This window comes from Salmo trutta, chromosome 26, assembly GCF_901001165.1.
Source record: "Salmo trutta chromosome 26, fSalTru1.1, whole genome shotgun sequence".
Taxonomy (NCBI): Eukaryota; Metazoa; Chordata; class Actinopteri; order Salmoniformes; family Salmonidae; genus Salmo; species Salmo trutta.
The window spans coordinates 6044567-6060044 of record NC_042982.1 but is presented as its reverse complement, the minus strand read 5'-3'; the positions used below and the strand labels follow the sequence as shown (position 1 = coordinate 6060044).

At 44.4% G+C, this 15478-nt stretch overlaps 2 protein-coding genes across 2 annotated transcripts in view; one reads left to right on the top strand and one right to left on the bottom strand.

The window, feature by feature from the left end:
- Positions 1-8124, bottom strand: part of LOC115162782 (signal-induced proliferation-associated 1-like protein 3) — a 90696-nt gene extending 82572 nt beyond the window's left edge. The window contains exon 1 of the mRNA XM_029714207.1: positions 7901-8124. The gene's annotated coding sequence lies outside the window, so the exon portion shown is untranslated. The remainder of the gene's footprint in view (positions 1-7900) is intronic.
- A 3122-nt stretch (positions 8125-11246) lies between these two features.
- LOC115162781 (WD repeat-containing protein 87-like) lies at positions 11247-15070 on the top strand. Its single transcript, XM_029714206.1, has 6 exons — positions 11247-11310; positions 11409-11956; positions 12095-12938; positions 13088-13206; positions 13360-13410; positions 14265-15070. Exons 1-6 carry the CDS (start codon positions 11285-11287, stop codon positions 15068-15070), a joined length of 2394 nt encoding a protein of 797 aa, XP_029570066.1. The 5' UTR covers positions 11247-11284.
- Positions 15071-15478: the final 408 nt, after the last annotated feature.

Sequence of the window (15478 nt, the reverse complement as noted above, 5' to 3'; positions counted from 1 at the left end):
TAAGAAAAAAAATGCTAATAGTAATACAGTACCGTAGAATCAGGCCAAATGGCATTCATGGAATGACCAAATGCTACACACAATTAGCATTAAAACAATGACTCTACAGTTGAGACAGGATCTGAGCTATGGTGAGGTGGACTGGACTGCACAAACGCATACAGGGTGGGAGGGACCTTCACATGCCTCTAGACACATTCCAGAGCAAAAGAAAGAGGGAAAATAAAGAAAAGCGGAGAGACAGACAGACATGGGTTTGACTGGCCAGCTCCCAAATGGAAACATCCTCAGAGACAGAGGAAGTGGAATAAAGCAAATGACCACAGGTTTCCTGTTGCTGTTGGGTTGTACACATTCATCCATTCCAAAAACAGAGCTTGAACCATAACTGGAATAGTTGAGGTTGTCTTTTATTATATCCTGACCAGGTGGATTCTAGTCATGTCTGCTGTCTGACTCAGAGACAGTCAGCTCCCTGATCACACTCACTACTTCCGGCTGAGCACACTCACTTCCTGTCCTAAAGCCGGACCGCCACTCACGCAACGGGAAGGGCCAGGGTGAGGGTAAGCAAGAGCCCAACAACTCATCTCCCAATGTAACACAGATGTAACCAGGCAAAGATCCTCCGTTTTCAGTAAGCAAACCAGCAGGCAAGCACAGACATACACGTGTCACTTCAACGCTCCAGAACACAATCACCATACGCTGTCAGTCATTCAATCAAGTAACATTTACATTTTACCCAGTTGAAGCAGCTTTGCACTTCGAAGCTCTACCAATAAGTGACCACATAATGATCCTGACCAAGTGTTGGCTGTACAAGTCTAATTTTGACCCCTCCTCATCCCAATAAAATAGAGAGAGAATCAGCTGTTTCCTTTTGCCTTCATCTAGGATTTCCTCCTCTCGCCAACATTTCTCTAGCTGCATGACAGGAAGTCCCCTTACATCTTAACTCACACACACTGCCTGTCTGATAAAGGCTCCACATGTGAAAACACGGTTTGAGACAGACATGAAACCAGTGAAATAACAGGCTTGCTAGCTCTTCTCCTTGGAAACAGCAGAGGATCCCGTTGAAAAGGGCGGCAAGGTAGCCTAGTGGTTAGAGCATTGGACTAGTAACCGAAAGGTTGCAAGATCGAATCCCCGAGCTGATAAGGGGAAAATCTGTCGTTCTGCCCCTGAACAGGGGAGTTAACCCACTGTTCCTAGGCCGTTATTGAAAATAAGAATTTGTTCTTAACAAAAACACTGATCATTTCTCATATACAATGCATCAGATGGAAACTTTGTACATGTAGTGGGTATACTTTCCAAGTTAAAGTATTTCCTTTCACATTTTTAATGAGATCACAAAATAACAAACAATATGACAGTGTTCTATCGATCGCCTCAGAATGTGGGGAATGGTCAATGTTAGAAATATTGTTCCAGTATCCACTTTAGAACGTGTTAGATTTTAGGCAGGAAAAGTATCTTGAAACAAAGGCACATAGGTGTACAAACTTTTGACTGGTGCTGAGTGTGTGTACACACACGTTCAAAAGTTTGGGGTCACTTAGAAATGTTCTTGTTTTTGAAAGAAAAGCGCATTTCTTTGTCCATTAAAATAACATAAAATTGATCAGAAATACAGTGTAGACATTGTTAATGTTGTAAATAACCATTTTTAATAGAATATATACATAGGCGCACAGAGGCCCATTATCAGCAACCATCACTCCTGTGTTCCAATGGCACGGTGTGTTAGCTAATCCAAGTTGATCATTTTAAAGAGGGTAATTGATCATTAGAAAACCCTTTTGCAATTATGTTAGCCCAGCTGAAAACTGTTGTTCTGACTAAAGAAGCAATAAAACTGGCCTTTTTAGACTAGTTGAGTATCTGGAGCATCAGCACTTGAGGGTTCGATTACAAGCTCAAAATGGCCAGAAACAAAGACCTTTCTTCTGAAACTCATCAGTCTATTCTTGTTCTGAGAAAAGAAGGCTATTCCATGCGAGAAATTGCCAAGAAACTGAAGATCTCATACAATGCTGTGTACTACTCCCTTCATAGAACAGCACAAACTGACTCTAACCAGAATAGAAAGAGTGGGAGCAAGAGGACAAGAACATGAGTGTCTAGTTTGAGAAACAGACGTCCAGTGTAGTGAAAATGGCGCATTTCTCTATCTTTTTTCTACTACAAAACATAGAAAGATAAGTGTTATCATCAACTAATTAGGCAGTTAGTAGGCAATGCCTAATCACAATTGGTCAAAGTGGAAACATCCTCTATCTTTTTACTACAAAACAAAAACCCTTTTCACACATGTTGACGTTGGGGTGGTGCTGGAGATGAAGAATAATTCTGAAGTTCCCCTTTAACTTCAAGCAAAACATTAGGAAATGTTGCTTGCTACACTACGATAAACATTAGAAATATCATGGCCATGAATTGTTTTTGACAAAAATACCTTACTTTTTCATTGCAAGCCAATTTACTTGTGTGGCTGCTAGCCAAACAGTGTTCCACTTCTGTTGTCATCGGATGAATGCAGCTATTTTCTGTTGAATGTGTTGCACTAATATATTTTCTGTGAAGAAAAAATATATATATTAGGTGCACGCCCCTGACCACTCTACGGAAGCAAAAAAAAAACACTTTCCTTTCAATATAAAACGCATATTTTTTTTTATGCTCTCCATTTTGAAAATGCAGATTTCTGATCTCTAACGCGACATGTGTACATAATGCTTTCCATTGCCTAGGCATTTCAGCGCTCTGCCATCTGTAAATCATTAAATGGACGGCCATATGAAACAGTCCTGTTTAAATCACACTGTGTACAAGTCCTTTGTAGCAGTGTCTAAATGCTTTGTGCAGGGATTTTTCTGCTGTTGAAATCCTTGGGCGGGCCAAACAGTGTGTTTTTTCAAATACATTTACGGGATAGAAAAATTATTTCAGTGTAAACTTTAACCAGATAAAGTATGTACAAAATATCATGAACCTATACTTTAAAAACGATATAACATCATTGTTAGGTTGCAATCAGCAAAATAAGAGCTAGTCAGTTGGGGAGAATTGAAAATAAATTAACTATGAATTTAGCAGTATTGATTTTTGTTATTATATTTGTGCAAAACACAGGAAATAGCCTAAACTTTAAGACTGCAAAATGTTCTCTCCGCTCCATGGCAGAACATGTAGAATTAAGGGAAATGTGCTTTAATCTACAACATTTTCTCTAAACTGTATGACAACATGTGTAGTATTGCAGGGAATTAGCTTTAAAACTTCAAACATTTCTATCAGCTCCACAAAGGGGGTGTAGAACCCATTTCTCAATGCCAGAAGCACATATAAATAGCAACTTGGAGCGCCCAAAGAAAACAAATTCCCAAATTACAAACTCTTAAATCAATTGCTATAATTTTGTAATGTTGTTCTTAAAGTTGGGTTTGAGGTTTTCCAAATCAGCTCCGACTTCGGAAACAATCCCACAACGCCCCACGTTCATAGTCACACGGTGAATGAAAAACTTTGTAAAAAGTGGGATAAATTTGTGAGAATGAGGTGGGCTATTTGGGCATCAACTCGTCAATCTGTGAGGGAACATTTCATCCCGGAGAACTCCCACGGCTATCAACAACGGAAGTAAAAGCTGTCCCTACCATCAACGTGGCTTCTAAAGCATCTCAAACAGCCAGCAACACCAGCAGAGTGAGCAGTCAGTGAGCCAGGTAAGTGAAAGAGCTAGCTTGCTACCTCTATGCTAACCTTAGCTAGCAATACAGGTACCACATTTAGCTGACATCCTCAATCTAAATAACACCCATAAAACTAACCAAATGTAAACATGTCTGCCAGCAGTTGGTAACGTTCTATAAGGCCTGCCAAGTGTGAGCTAAACTGAAATGCGACGCATCGGCCAGTATACATAAATATCTGTTAGGGTCAATTATCTGCTACCTGGACTTTAAGAAATGGGTAGAATTGCAGGAAATTTAAAAATATATATATTTAAAAAAAAAAAACCCTCAACACCGCCAAGATGGGGGCCTCTAAAGAGTTCTCAAAATTCAGCCACGCCGTTTGCCACATCCCCTGCCACGCCCACCAGCTAAGCCCGTTTTTTTATCTAGAAAAACGCCTGTTGTATTAAGACTAACAGCAACCTTACTAAGTCCTATAACCCTGTTTAAAAGCTTTGTGGACAGTGGGGCATTTCTCCCTCTCTCAGTGCAGGGAGGACGCTGGTCTGTGGCGAGAAAGGCCTACTCAACATCTGTAAAATCCTCCAGCTAAAACCAACAGGCTATATTTACCCCAGTCAAACAGGCCTGGGGAAGCCTGCAGGGGAAGAATCACTGGATCTGGGACATGTGCTCGCTCTTCCTCCCGAAGACTCTTCATCCTCCCGGCTGAAAAGCGAAACTGATAGCTTTATAAACACCTAGGGGGTTCATGCCTGAGGGAGTGAGGAGAGGGGATGATGTTTTATGACAGTGCAGGAGCCATAAAGTAGATCCTAGTTTTAATGAACATCCTGCTCCTTTTTCTATAACTCAAACTGTTGAGACTGTCATACACGCTGAGTCACAGACAGGCTTCAAGGAAGGCCAATACTTCAAAAGAGATTCTGTGAGCAACACTGGTGCAGGTGGGCTAATGCAATTTAATCCAGTGTCCAATTACATGTGCATGCCATGTATTTATATTGTAAGATTACAACATCAATAGCAGATAAATAAATTAAAATGTGTACTCCTCTGGATGAGAGAGGTATGTGCTCAAATGAAAAACAATGCACAAATGTATGATGCGCTCTCCAGCACGACAAGGACCAGACGGTATCCAAAGCCTGAGGCTGCGTCCTCCTCTCTGAGCTGTGATGCTACACTAATGAGCATGATGGATCAGTCTGTCTGCCGCATCATATGAGGGGCTGTGCATTATACTGTTTATTTCTGTTAACCTTTATTTAACCAGGAAGTCCCCAGGGGTCAGGGAGAAACCTGGCAAGAAACAGTCTCGATCTAAAATTACAAACAGAGGGAGGACTGCCAGTGTGGTGGTTAGGACTCAAACTGTGCTGTTGGAAGAGCGGAAACTGAAAAATACTAAGTGGAAGATAAGTAATCTATAGGATTTGTTTAGTCCAGTTTTTTTTGTTTTTTTTTAGAAGACACCTGATACTCAGTCCATGTTTGAGTCATTTTATGAAAATTGTTTTGTTAACTCAACAGCTGAGTAAGAATGTACCCTTGAGTACCAGTTCCTTTGAATCATGGGTCATTATCTTCAAAAACCACAGAGTTCCATGAGTCATCAATGAGAGGCGTGAATCAAAGTTCACAAGGAGAATGCAACTCAGGTGGCCCAGATACAATTCCCTTTGTATTGTAAAGTCTTTGTACTTTGTTTATAATGTAGGCCTACTCATAGAAGCAGCAAGAAACTATGGCATATTCCTCAAGGTCATTTAGAACTGTTCCCTATGGAACTACAACGAGAAGCACTACTACGGTGTCCCAAGTAACCAGAGGATTAACATGACATTTTGTTAAACCAAAACATGCTGCTTTTACATTATTTTGAAATAGGCAAGCTTTTTATCTACAAAGGGGCTTTCAGTCACAAAGCATAGAAATGTTAACTTTGAAAGGCAATAAAGGCAGCATTGTATATTTTTCTTTAACTAGGCAAGTCAGTTAAGAACAAATTCTTCTTTACAATAACAGCCTACCCCGACGACGCTGGGCCAATTGTGGGACTCCCTATGGGACTCCCAATCACAGCTGGATTATCTGGATTCGAACCAGGGACTGTAGTGACGCCTCTTGCACTGAGATGCAGTGCCTTAGACCGCTGCGCCACTCAGGAGCCCTAAGTGAAGCCTTTATGAAACTAGCTAAAGCAAAATAAAAATAAAACTTACAAAATTAAGCAACAATAAGTAGTCATGTAAATAAATATCCCAAAACATGTAAATGACAGTCACATTTTAGGGAGTAAAATCCTTGGTGCATTTGACTGCAGTGCATAACTTCACTTCTTGGCCCAAACAGTAGCCTACCTGACCTAAGCATGATCAACCCTCTAGCTGGTCACCAAACGGTGAGACTACTGATGACATTAGAATTCCATGAAGCCCTACTGTTTCAAGACTTTGCTTCTCTGTTTACCAAACATAACGCCTCTTAGTTTTGGTTTTGATTCGAGAACATTTGTCAAATATTTTGATCAAACATGAGACAATAACAGAAACTCCCTGATGGAATTGATCCAAAACTAAGTGTTTCAATTAAGCACTTCTATCTTTCAGTGATGGATAATGAGGGGGACCTGAAGTTGTAATCTGAGGCACCTGGTCATGGTTATTCAACATTAGCTATGGTATTCAGAACATCACAAGTATGCACAGTCTTTCTAATGTCATTTCCTTCATATTAAGCGAATAAGCCCCTATTTTTATCCCTGAGGAAACTACAGACGCGATGAGTGTAACGTCAATGAGCTGATCTGAAACACCCTCTTTTCGCAGAAGCAGGGAAGATAGTGGCATAGACCTTTTCGACAGTTCTGGCCTTATCGTCATTCTATTAGTTACAGGGAGTAAGCAACCAAAATAAATGGTTATGCGCCGTCATATCTATGCTGCCCCCTGGATGAAAGGTCTATTCTAATATTTGACGCGTTATTTCCTGCGGCATCCAGCGGCATTTGGACTAATATATGACGACACACAGACTTAACCCCCCTTTCCCACTGCAACGCATGCACACCCACCCAACCAACCAGATAACTTTGAACAAGGCAGGTAACTTTGAATCAGGAGGATATTTTAACATCACACACAAACTCCATTACAGGGATATTGGTAACTTACAAATGCCTAGCAGATAAGATGGGGTCATGTGGCAGACAACTGACCTTAACATGTCACAATCACATCTGATCAACATTGACACTAATGTGTACAAACAGGTCTGCATGGCCTGCTTAGCTAGCATTCTGTTCAATAACCAACATGTTTTGTCATACACTTCTTTACAGTTTACATTTTTATAATTGAATATAAGATGATTGATTGAATTCTGTAAGACCACTTATGAGGGCTTTAGTTAGTACATTTATCTAGCTAGTTAGCCAGTCACCCCATACTAGGCTCACCCATTTTCAGTTACCTAGTTAGAAACAAGCAAGTTAACTAACATTTTACACAGGAATCACCCAACACCAAAACATTGTGGTAGGCTGCCCAACACAAATCCCCTAAAGAAAACGCAGTGTGTTTACATAAAACCTTTTATGAGCAATTCAGTCAAAACTAAACAAGCTCACATTAGCAACTTCCTATGCAGCACTTTTCAAAATGCAAAGCTCGTTCAAGCTAGCTGACTTGGTTACATTCCCAACTGCTGCTGTGTTTCACTTAAGGAGACAATGGTGCCATTGTCTGGAACTTGTAGTTTTACCATTGTCGCGTAGCCTTTACAGGTGTGATTAACTCAGGTAGAATAAAACTACAAACCCGGAGTATTCTAAATACTACGCGCATGCGTACTGAAACACGGCGGACCAGGAAGGATCGGGCATATTTTAGTTAATAAAACATTATTTCGGAGACTGATTGATATGCCATGTTTTTAACTAGTTAACTGTATAATATACGTCTAGGTGAGACGTATATCCACTACATGTTTAGATAGGTGCAACAACGATTCAAAAATCCCTAGTAGTATTCAAGCGGTTGACTGCAGGCTTGTGAAGTTAGCTCGCGATGGCCAGTTGCAAGTAACGTTACCGAGTAATGCTAGCTAGTTGACTTGCCACTTTAATGTTGTTGAGGACCCTAACTATTACTAAAACTACTTTTCAAATACTACTTGGGAGTGTTTCTTACCTATCGACGTTCGACGAACTTATATCCCTTTAGAAAACCCCGTCTCCTAGGAGAAACATTCATTGACCAACAGTCGACAGCTTGTTTCTATCCCCGCTCACGACGTTGCCAGGAATGCTCTCCCGGAGTCGGATCACAGAAGCCAGCCGAAACCACCGTGCTGCGCTAGCCCTCGATCTCACGCCGCACTGCGCCTGTGCGAGCATGCTTGTTGTAGTACCGATAGTAATTTATGAAGAAGGGCAGTATTCTACAACCATACATTCATTGCATTGAACATAGATATAGACGTGTTAGTATGGCCATTGCAAAAAAACGTGTTGCAATAATGTCTCGAAAAAAACAACAGCGCTATTCCGAAATACACAGTTACATTTTTGGAATATACAAGTTTCTAGCTACATAGTGCCTGTAAATTATTTTGCACCACGTTAATTGCCTATTTTGGGTTGTGGTCATAGAGCTAACTTGGAGCCAACTCATGGAACTCATGAACTCATGGAGCTAACTTTTTAGTAAATAGCGCAACCTTGTGGTAGTGAATCGTAATCAAAGCATTTTTACACGTCAATACAAAACTGTGCATACAGTGTTTGATGTTAATGAAAACATAAATCCCATCTGCGCCTTACATGCTGCTAGCCACTATGACGCAAAGGTCTCGTTTTACTACTAAACTGTATTACATTATTGCTACGTCATCAAAGTCGTTCCAGAATAAATATATATAAGGCCAGTTTTTCAAGGAAAGAAAAGAATGTAGTCTAAGTGAAAAAGGGATAAGGTGCAACATGACGTCAATGAGAAGGATAGTTCCGGAATGGAAATATTTTCTTCCGCAGCTGAAACAAACTATAAAGGTATGGTATAACTTTGTGGTCCCGAGTGGCGCAGCGGTCTAAGGCAGTGCTTGGGGCGTTACTACAGACACCCTGGTTCAATTCTAGGCTGTGTCACAACCGGCCGTGATTGGGAGTCCCATAGCCCCGTCGTCCTTGTTTGGACGGTGTAGATGAGAATGTGTTCTTAACTGACTTGCCTAGTTAAATAAAATGCTTTGACATTTTGTCGTTTATCATACCTGAATAGTTCTGACGTCATAGGAATTATTTTACTATTCCATAAGAAACGAATTCGAACTCCCATTCTTCTTCATCATCTTAATTCAAATCTAATTTATGATCATGATCTCATTATCATCATCATCATAATCATCGTCATTACAAGAACTTGACCGTTTCCCATTCATATTTATAGGAAATGAGTGGTCCTGATGAAGATGAGGTGGAGGAAGAGACAGCCCTGTGTCTGGATGCCACTCCCACAATGCAATTCCAATACTCGTGTGCACAGAACTACTTACAGTGCCTCACCACCAACTCAAGCCTCAATGGCACTGTGGTGGTGGGCTTCCAATGGGGACACACCATGACGTCACATCGGGTGAAAATGGGGCATTAAATGGGGATTTACAGATGTAAATTAAAAGATAATAATGTGTATAATAAAAAGTTATGCTATACAATAACATGTATATTCATCCTGTTAGGCCAAGCCAATTCGTTCCAGGGGTGGTATGCCATTGCATGATGCTCAAATAGAATTAGCAAAAACCTCAAAACTGCAAATCCATGAACCCTTACCTCCCTCTGTCAGATGGAGGTGTGGACAGAGAACCTGCGAGGGGATCTAAAGCACAACCTGAGCCTGCCCCTGGACAGGGGCTACCGGGTGGAGCACCTGGTCTCTGTGCCTAGCCAGCGGGTCTTCGTTGGGGCCTGCGATGACCTCTCTCTGCGCGTGTTCTCTGACCCAACGCAGGGCATGGCGGTCCTGTACCAGGCCAATTGCCTGGGCTCTGTGCTCTGTATGCACTACTGCAAGGAGACTGAGGAGCTGCTGACTGGCAGCATGGGCATCATCACCTTCTGGGGCTTCTGGACTAATCTGCAGGTGGGTGGGATGTTCAAACATCCTTGATAGGAAGCACTACAGCCTTCTTGTTTTTTAAGATGAAAAGCATTTTCTCTTCAACTTCTCTGACACATCCTGTTTTTTACTAAATTCCCGCACCTTGGTTGGAGAGATAAGTAGCGACCATATTGTTTTCCCTGACATCTGACCTCTGCACAGACCCACCTGGGGATAATCAAGGTGCTGGACTGGCACTGCACTTCCTTGAGGAGGGACACTACCATTAGTGGCCTGGTGACGGAGAGACGAGCGTCCACGCTTTATGCGCTCTGCAACCGCGGCATCAAGAGCTTTGACTTTGTGGGGAAGAAAGAGTACAGGGCTCTCAGGGGCCACGGTCAGGGTACTCTGCGCTGTGTGTCGCCTGACTGGGTGCAGAGGTACCTCTATACGGGCGACATGATTGGGTTTGTACAGGTATGAAGGGAAGAGAATAAAGAGGAGCTAAAAAAAAAATTCAACAATGTTTTATGCAGAAAGGATTCCGTACTGTATGTTCCTAAAGAGTAAACGTTCTGAAATAAACTGAGATGCTTGGATTGTGTGTCATCAATCTCCTCTCCTTTCAGGTGTGGAGCTGGGATACTAGGAGCCTGCTGCAGGAGTTCAGGGCCCACGCCCGCTCCGTATCCACGGTTCTCATGAGGCCCAGCACCCACACGCTGCTCACCTCCTCCCCGGATGGCTGGGTGAAGGAGTGGAGCTGTAGTGGGGACCTCCTCCTCAAGCTCTTCCTGGATGACCCTGGGGGGGTACGCAACCTGTGGCCGCTGGGCGAGCACCGCATCCTGTGCCACTCCCCTTCGTCATTCTCCATCTGGAGGCTCCAGAACCTGTACAGGCTGTTTAATGACCCAGGCTGTGGGATGCAGCTCCTGAGGCGGGTCGAGAGCAGTCCGGGACAGGCACAGCTCCTGGCTGTGTCGCAGGATAGTATCGCCAGACTGATCTCTCCCGTCAGCGGGGAGTTGCTACTTCTCTCCTGGCCCTTCCTCCTCCTGGACCAGGCTCTGGGGTTTGCCTACAACCCTGGTCGGAAGGAGTTGTTTGTGGCCAGTGGTAGTCCAGAGGTCCTGGTGCTAGACATGGCTTTGTGCCCTTGCACAGCTAAGCGGATCATCCGGACCTCTAGGCACCAGGACCTGGATGACAGCGTGATGTGCCTGGAGGCGGTGATGGTGGGTGGGGCGGAGTGGGCCAGAGTCAGCCCCCTACTCTGCCTGGTGTTCAGTGGCCACCGCAACGGGAAGCTCCAGCTGCTCTCCCCCCACCGACTGGGCTGCCCCGCCAGGAAGGCCCATGATGGTGCTATCTTACAGATGAGCAGCCTGGCCGGGCCCAGGCCTCAGCTCTGCTGCTACGGCTCAGACAAGCAGTTCAGCATATGGGAGGTAGAGATGGGGGAAGTCCATGTGGAGGTCGCACCTCTGGCCAGGGTGAGTTGCTCCTTTGACCTGGTTCTCTCCCGACTCCTCTCTGGTCAGATATTTGCTGTTTCCCCCAACTATAGTCTTCTCTTCTTCTCCTTGCCTAGCGGAGGGTGTTTGTGGATGGAGAGGAACCCCCCGACCTCCATCTCTTGCCTGGATTACTGCGCTGCTCTGGGGTTGGTGGTGGTGTCGGGACCTGGGGGCACTTTGGAAGTGTGGGAGACTCGGGGGGTGCAGTTGGCCGAGATACGCCTGGGTATGCCGGTTAGTCAGTTGTGCTTCGCTAACACCCGCGGGGACCTTCTGGCCTGCTTTGGAGGCACCATCTGCATCATCTCCGGCCTGCGCTACCTGCCTGCCAGGCTGCTGCAGCAGGTACTGGACCTGGCCCCCGCGGATGACATCCTGGAGGATCCCATCCCGTTTCTACCTCGCTCACAGAGCTGCTATGATATTTATTTGGTGCCACGGATGTTCCTGAAGCCTGGGCAGGCCACGCCAGAGTTGAATGAGACCCCAGCGGTACTTGATGTTGTGAGGCCAGAAAGTACAGGATGTAAGAATGTACTGGACGTGCTGAACAGGGACAGGAAGAAGAACTCTATGATGATTCGGGCACCAACTTCACCAATTGTAAAAAGCGATCAGCCAGGTGAGTGGATCAGCCTCACTTGTTATGTTAAGCAAAGTGACCACACTTAAAGTATTAGGGTGTAATTACACGTTTTATAAAATAGTCAAGTTTACATGTTATAAATGATAGTTAAAGCAATCATTTCCTTTCTCACAGGTTCCTGGTCTTGTGCTCTCCGATTGGTTAAAACTTTGGAGGAAGAATTGAATCTGGAGGACGAGCCAATGGAAGGGTCAGGAGACTGGGACAAGTCTCAAACACCATTCGAGCCTCTCCCCCAAGACACACTTCTTCTGGACTGGCCCGTGGCTCCAGACGGCTTCCTCCCCAACTCAGTGCTGCGTAACTGGAATCTGAAGCAGGAGCCACCCAAGGCATTTTTGCCAAAGGAGGCCAAAGCCCTTTGCAGACCATTGTCACAGTCAGAGGATGAACCAGAGCACTCATCAGTAGTCACCGTCATCCTTGCAAAGGCCAAAGAAGCAAGACTCAACAAACCAATCCCCATGCCTAAGCTGTTTGACACCCCAACCGAGTATGAATCCCCACCCGAAGATGACGGAAATGAGCTTCTGAAGCATATCTCCGAGAGCATATGGCTGGTCTCCAGACCTGATGTGGATTTGGTGGAGGTCATGAAATCCCTGATGTTGACCATGGAGGGTATGGACAGTGATGTCTATGGAAACTGCACAGAGGCCCTGCTCAGCATGTTCCAGACCTACGACATCCCTCCGGAGATCATAAATAACCTCACCTTCTGCCTCCTAAAACATATCCAGAAGGGGAACCCCCACTGGAAACGCTTGGAGGCCATGAAGAACTTAGATCAGCTAGATCACTTCCAGGACCAACACCTGTACTTGCTGGCGGAGATTCTCCTAGACCCAGCAATGGACCTGCGGGAGATGGCCAAGTACATCCTGAGCCGGGTCTACGGCATTGACAACAAGACCAGCCTGCTGAATAGAATGCAGGCCAAAGAAGACGTACCCAAGATGTGAGTAGTGCTCAGATCATTGGAACTGAGGGTGGTTGATATTTCCATAAAAAAATCTGTCACAAATCAACCACTATTGTTAGCAGGTCTGATTTGTGTTTATTATTTGTTTCTTTATTTCCCCTCACAACTCCTTCTCACAACCACAGGCTCTATAAACATCTAGAAAGAAAACTGTCTGATGATCTGGAGCACAAAAAATCTACAGATGCTCCCGCCAAACCCGTCGGCGGAAGGCTGTCCAGGCCATATGTACACAGGGACTCCAGTACGGTTTGCTTTGTTTCCCAGAGTAGTGTCATTTTGAAACTAAACATTTGGGTTATACTCTCTTTCAATTCATTTCAATACAGGAAATGTATTTGACATGCAATTTGAATTAAACCCCCCACCCCCTCCCTTTTCTCCTCTCTCTTCTCAGGGCCCTTGGAGTGCACAGCAAAGGACAATGGCACTCCAAGCTCAGAGCAAGGTACAATTTGTGGATCTATACGGCCCAATATGACTGTCATGACCAGTACATTTGTTTAATTGCATATATGATTGTCAACATGTTGCTTCCAGTACACAATGGCAATGTTCATAATTGTACATGATGGCTTAGTACAGTTAAAAAAATATAGGGATCCCCATAAGCTCTCCTTCCTGGGGTCCAAACACATTAAGGCACTTACATTACATTAAGGCACTTACATTACTAACATATAATATTATTTTCAAACTTTTTCCTATGAAAGCGAATACATCATGTGTTGACATTATGTGATCATTGGATATCCTTGATATTATGAATGCCAATCTGTAAAAACAACCTAGCATTGATGCCAGTCTGTTTTGGGTCTTTTTGCTATGTATATTACTAGCGAATGAGCAGTCCCTTTCAAAGTAGTGACTGACTGGTTCCCAAGCATCATTGGTCCTTCTCTTCTTGTACTCAGGGCGCTTAGCTACCACTCTCATCCCTCAGTACCCAATCAGGCCTCTGCTCTCCAGGGCATTACTGCTGGTGCTTATTAAACAGGCAGCGTCTGCCGATGGAAAACTTTTGATTTTAATCAGGGGGAGGCAAATGCTGATTTTCTGCCCTAATTAGTAATCGTGGTGTTTCATGGAGAGAAACCCTGGAAGTCTTTCGATGTGATGGTTCATGGGTGATGGTGTGGCAGACATAATTCATCAAATAATAGTTTATTTTTGTACATGATTTAATATATTATTTTTTAGCTTAATCATTATCAGTCTCTCCCCTATTTCTTCCTTTCCTTTCGCTCTCCTCTCTTTTTTATATTTTACTGTCTATTTCTGTCTCTCACTCTCTGTAAACAGATCACATGCGGACTCCTGACCTCCCTCTCATTAGGTCCCTTGGGTGTAACCACGAATCTTCTATCCTGAAAGACGAGCCGGGACTCAGCCCACCAGGGGACGACTTCATGCGCCCCCACCGCTCACCAAAGAAATTCCGCAAATTCTCTCTGTCCACAGCCAAGTGGGACAGCATTGTGGAGATCCCGGATGAAGGGCACGTACAGGTACATGACCCCACCCTCATAGAACTCTACAAGAAATCCAAGCCCCATAAGCAGTTGTGCAGCCAGCTCCCCACCACCAAGGGCCCCAGTGACTCTTGGGTGAACTCAATGGGGGTGAGCAAGGAGGCTAGTCTGGTGCAATTTCCAGACAGCCCACAACACTTCAGGCTGAAGCCCGTCAAGGGTAAGGGAGACCCCAACTGGAGGGAAAGCCTGTACAAGCTTGTATCCCAATATGGCTTCCGCTCCCCAAGGGCCAGACTGACCACTCTTGGCCCTCTGGATGTCCCAGGGGCTGCCCAGCGCAACTGCTGCAACCTGTCCCCTTTTCAGACCAGGAAGGCCAGCCAGGTGTCCCTGGGCCAGAGGGTGGTGCAGAAGATCCAGTTAAGGGAGTCGTCATTTGAGAGGCCTCCCTCCCAGTTCCACCATGGACTGCCCCTGCCCTGGCAGCTCAACAGCCACACCATGGACCCCTCTGGAGAAAGCATGTATGGGAGGCTGGAGGTGGACTGGGTGAGGGAGCCAATGGAGCCACAGATTGGGAAGATGCAGAAAGTGAAGCTGCCCCCGATAATGTCTAGGTGTCATCCATCCTAATCACCAGGGGGCAGTGTGGGGCTAAGGTTTCATTTAGGCAGTGTTGTATTGTCTCCAGATATCTGCTTGATAAACATCCCCCAAATTGTGATGAAATTCTAATGCATTAACCTTGTTGTTGTAAGTTGCAATAAAATATATCTGTATACTTTCCTAGAGAGTATGTTGTGTGATAATTGGAGACACACACACACATGCATGATCTCTCACACAAACACATGTGCGCATGGCAAATGCAGGCTATACAATTTTATACACACACCATTAAAAAATATTTCATTCAACTGATCCACAAAGCATCAGCCTAATGACCTAGGCTACTTCACAATGACCAGTATAGGCTGCTTATTGTACAGCAATGCCTTGACTTTAAAGGCTACCCATACAAATAAAAGTCTAACAGATAGA

What these genes read in the sequence shown, in the direction of transcription:
- LOC115162781 (XM_029714206.1), top strand. Translation starts at nt 11,285, where the DNA reads ATGTGGAGGTCGCACCTCTGGCCAGG. An exon ending in AGGTCGCACCTCTGGCCAGG is followed by an intron (nt 11,311 to 11,408) that starts GTGAGTTGCTCC and finishes CTCCTTGCCTAG; the next exon opens with CGGAGGGTGTTTGTGGATGG. An exon ending in CACTCCAAGCTCAGAGCAAG is followed by an intron (nt 13,411 to 14,264) that starts GTACAATTTGTG and finishes CTCTGTAAACAG; the next exon opens with ATCACATGCGGACTCCTGAC.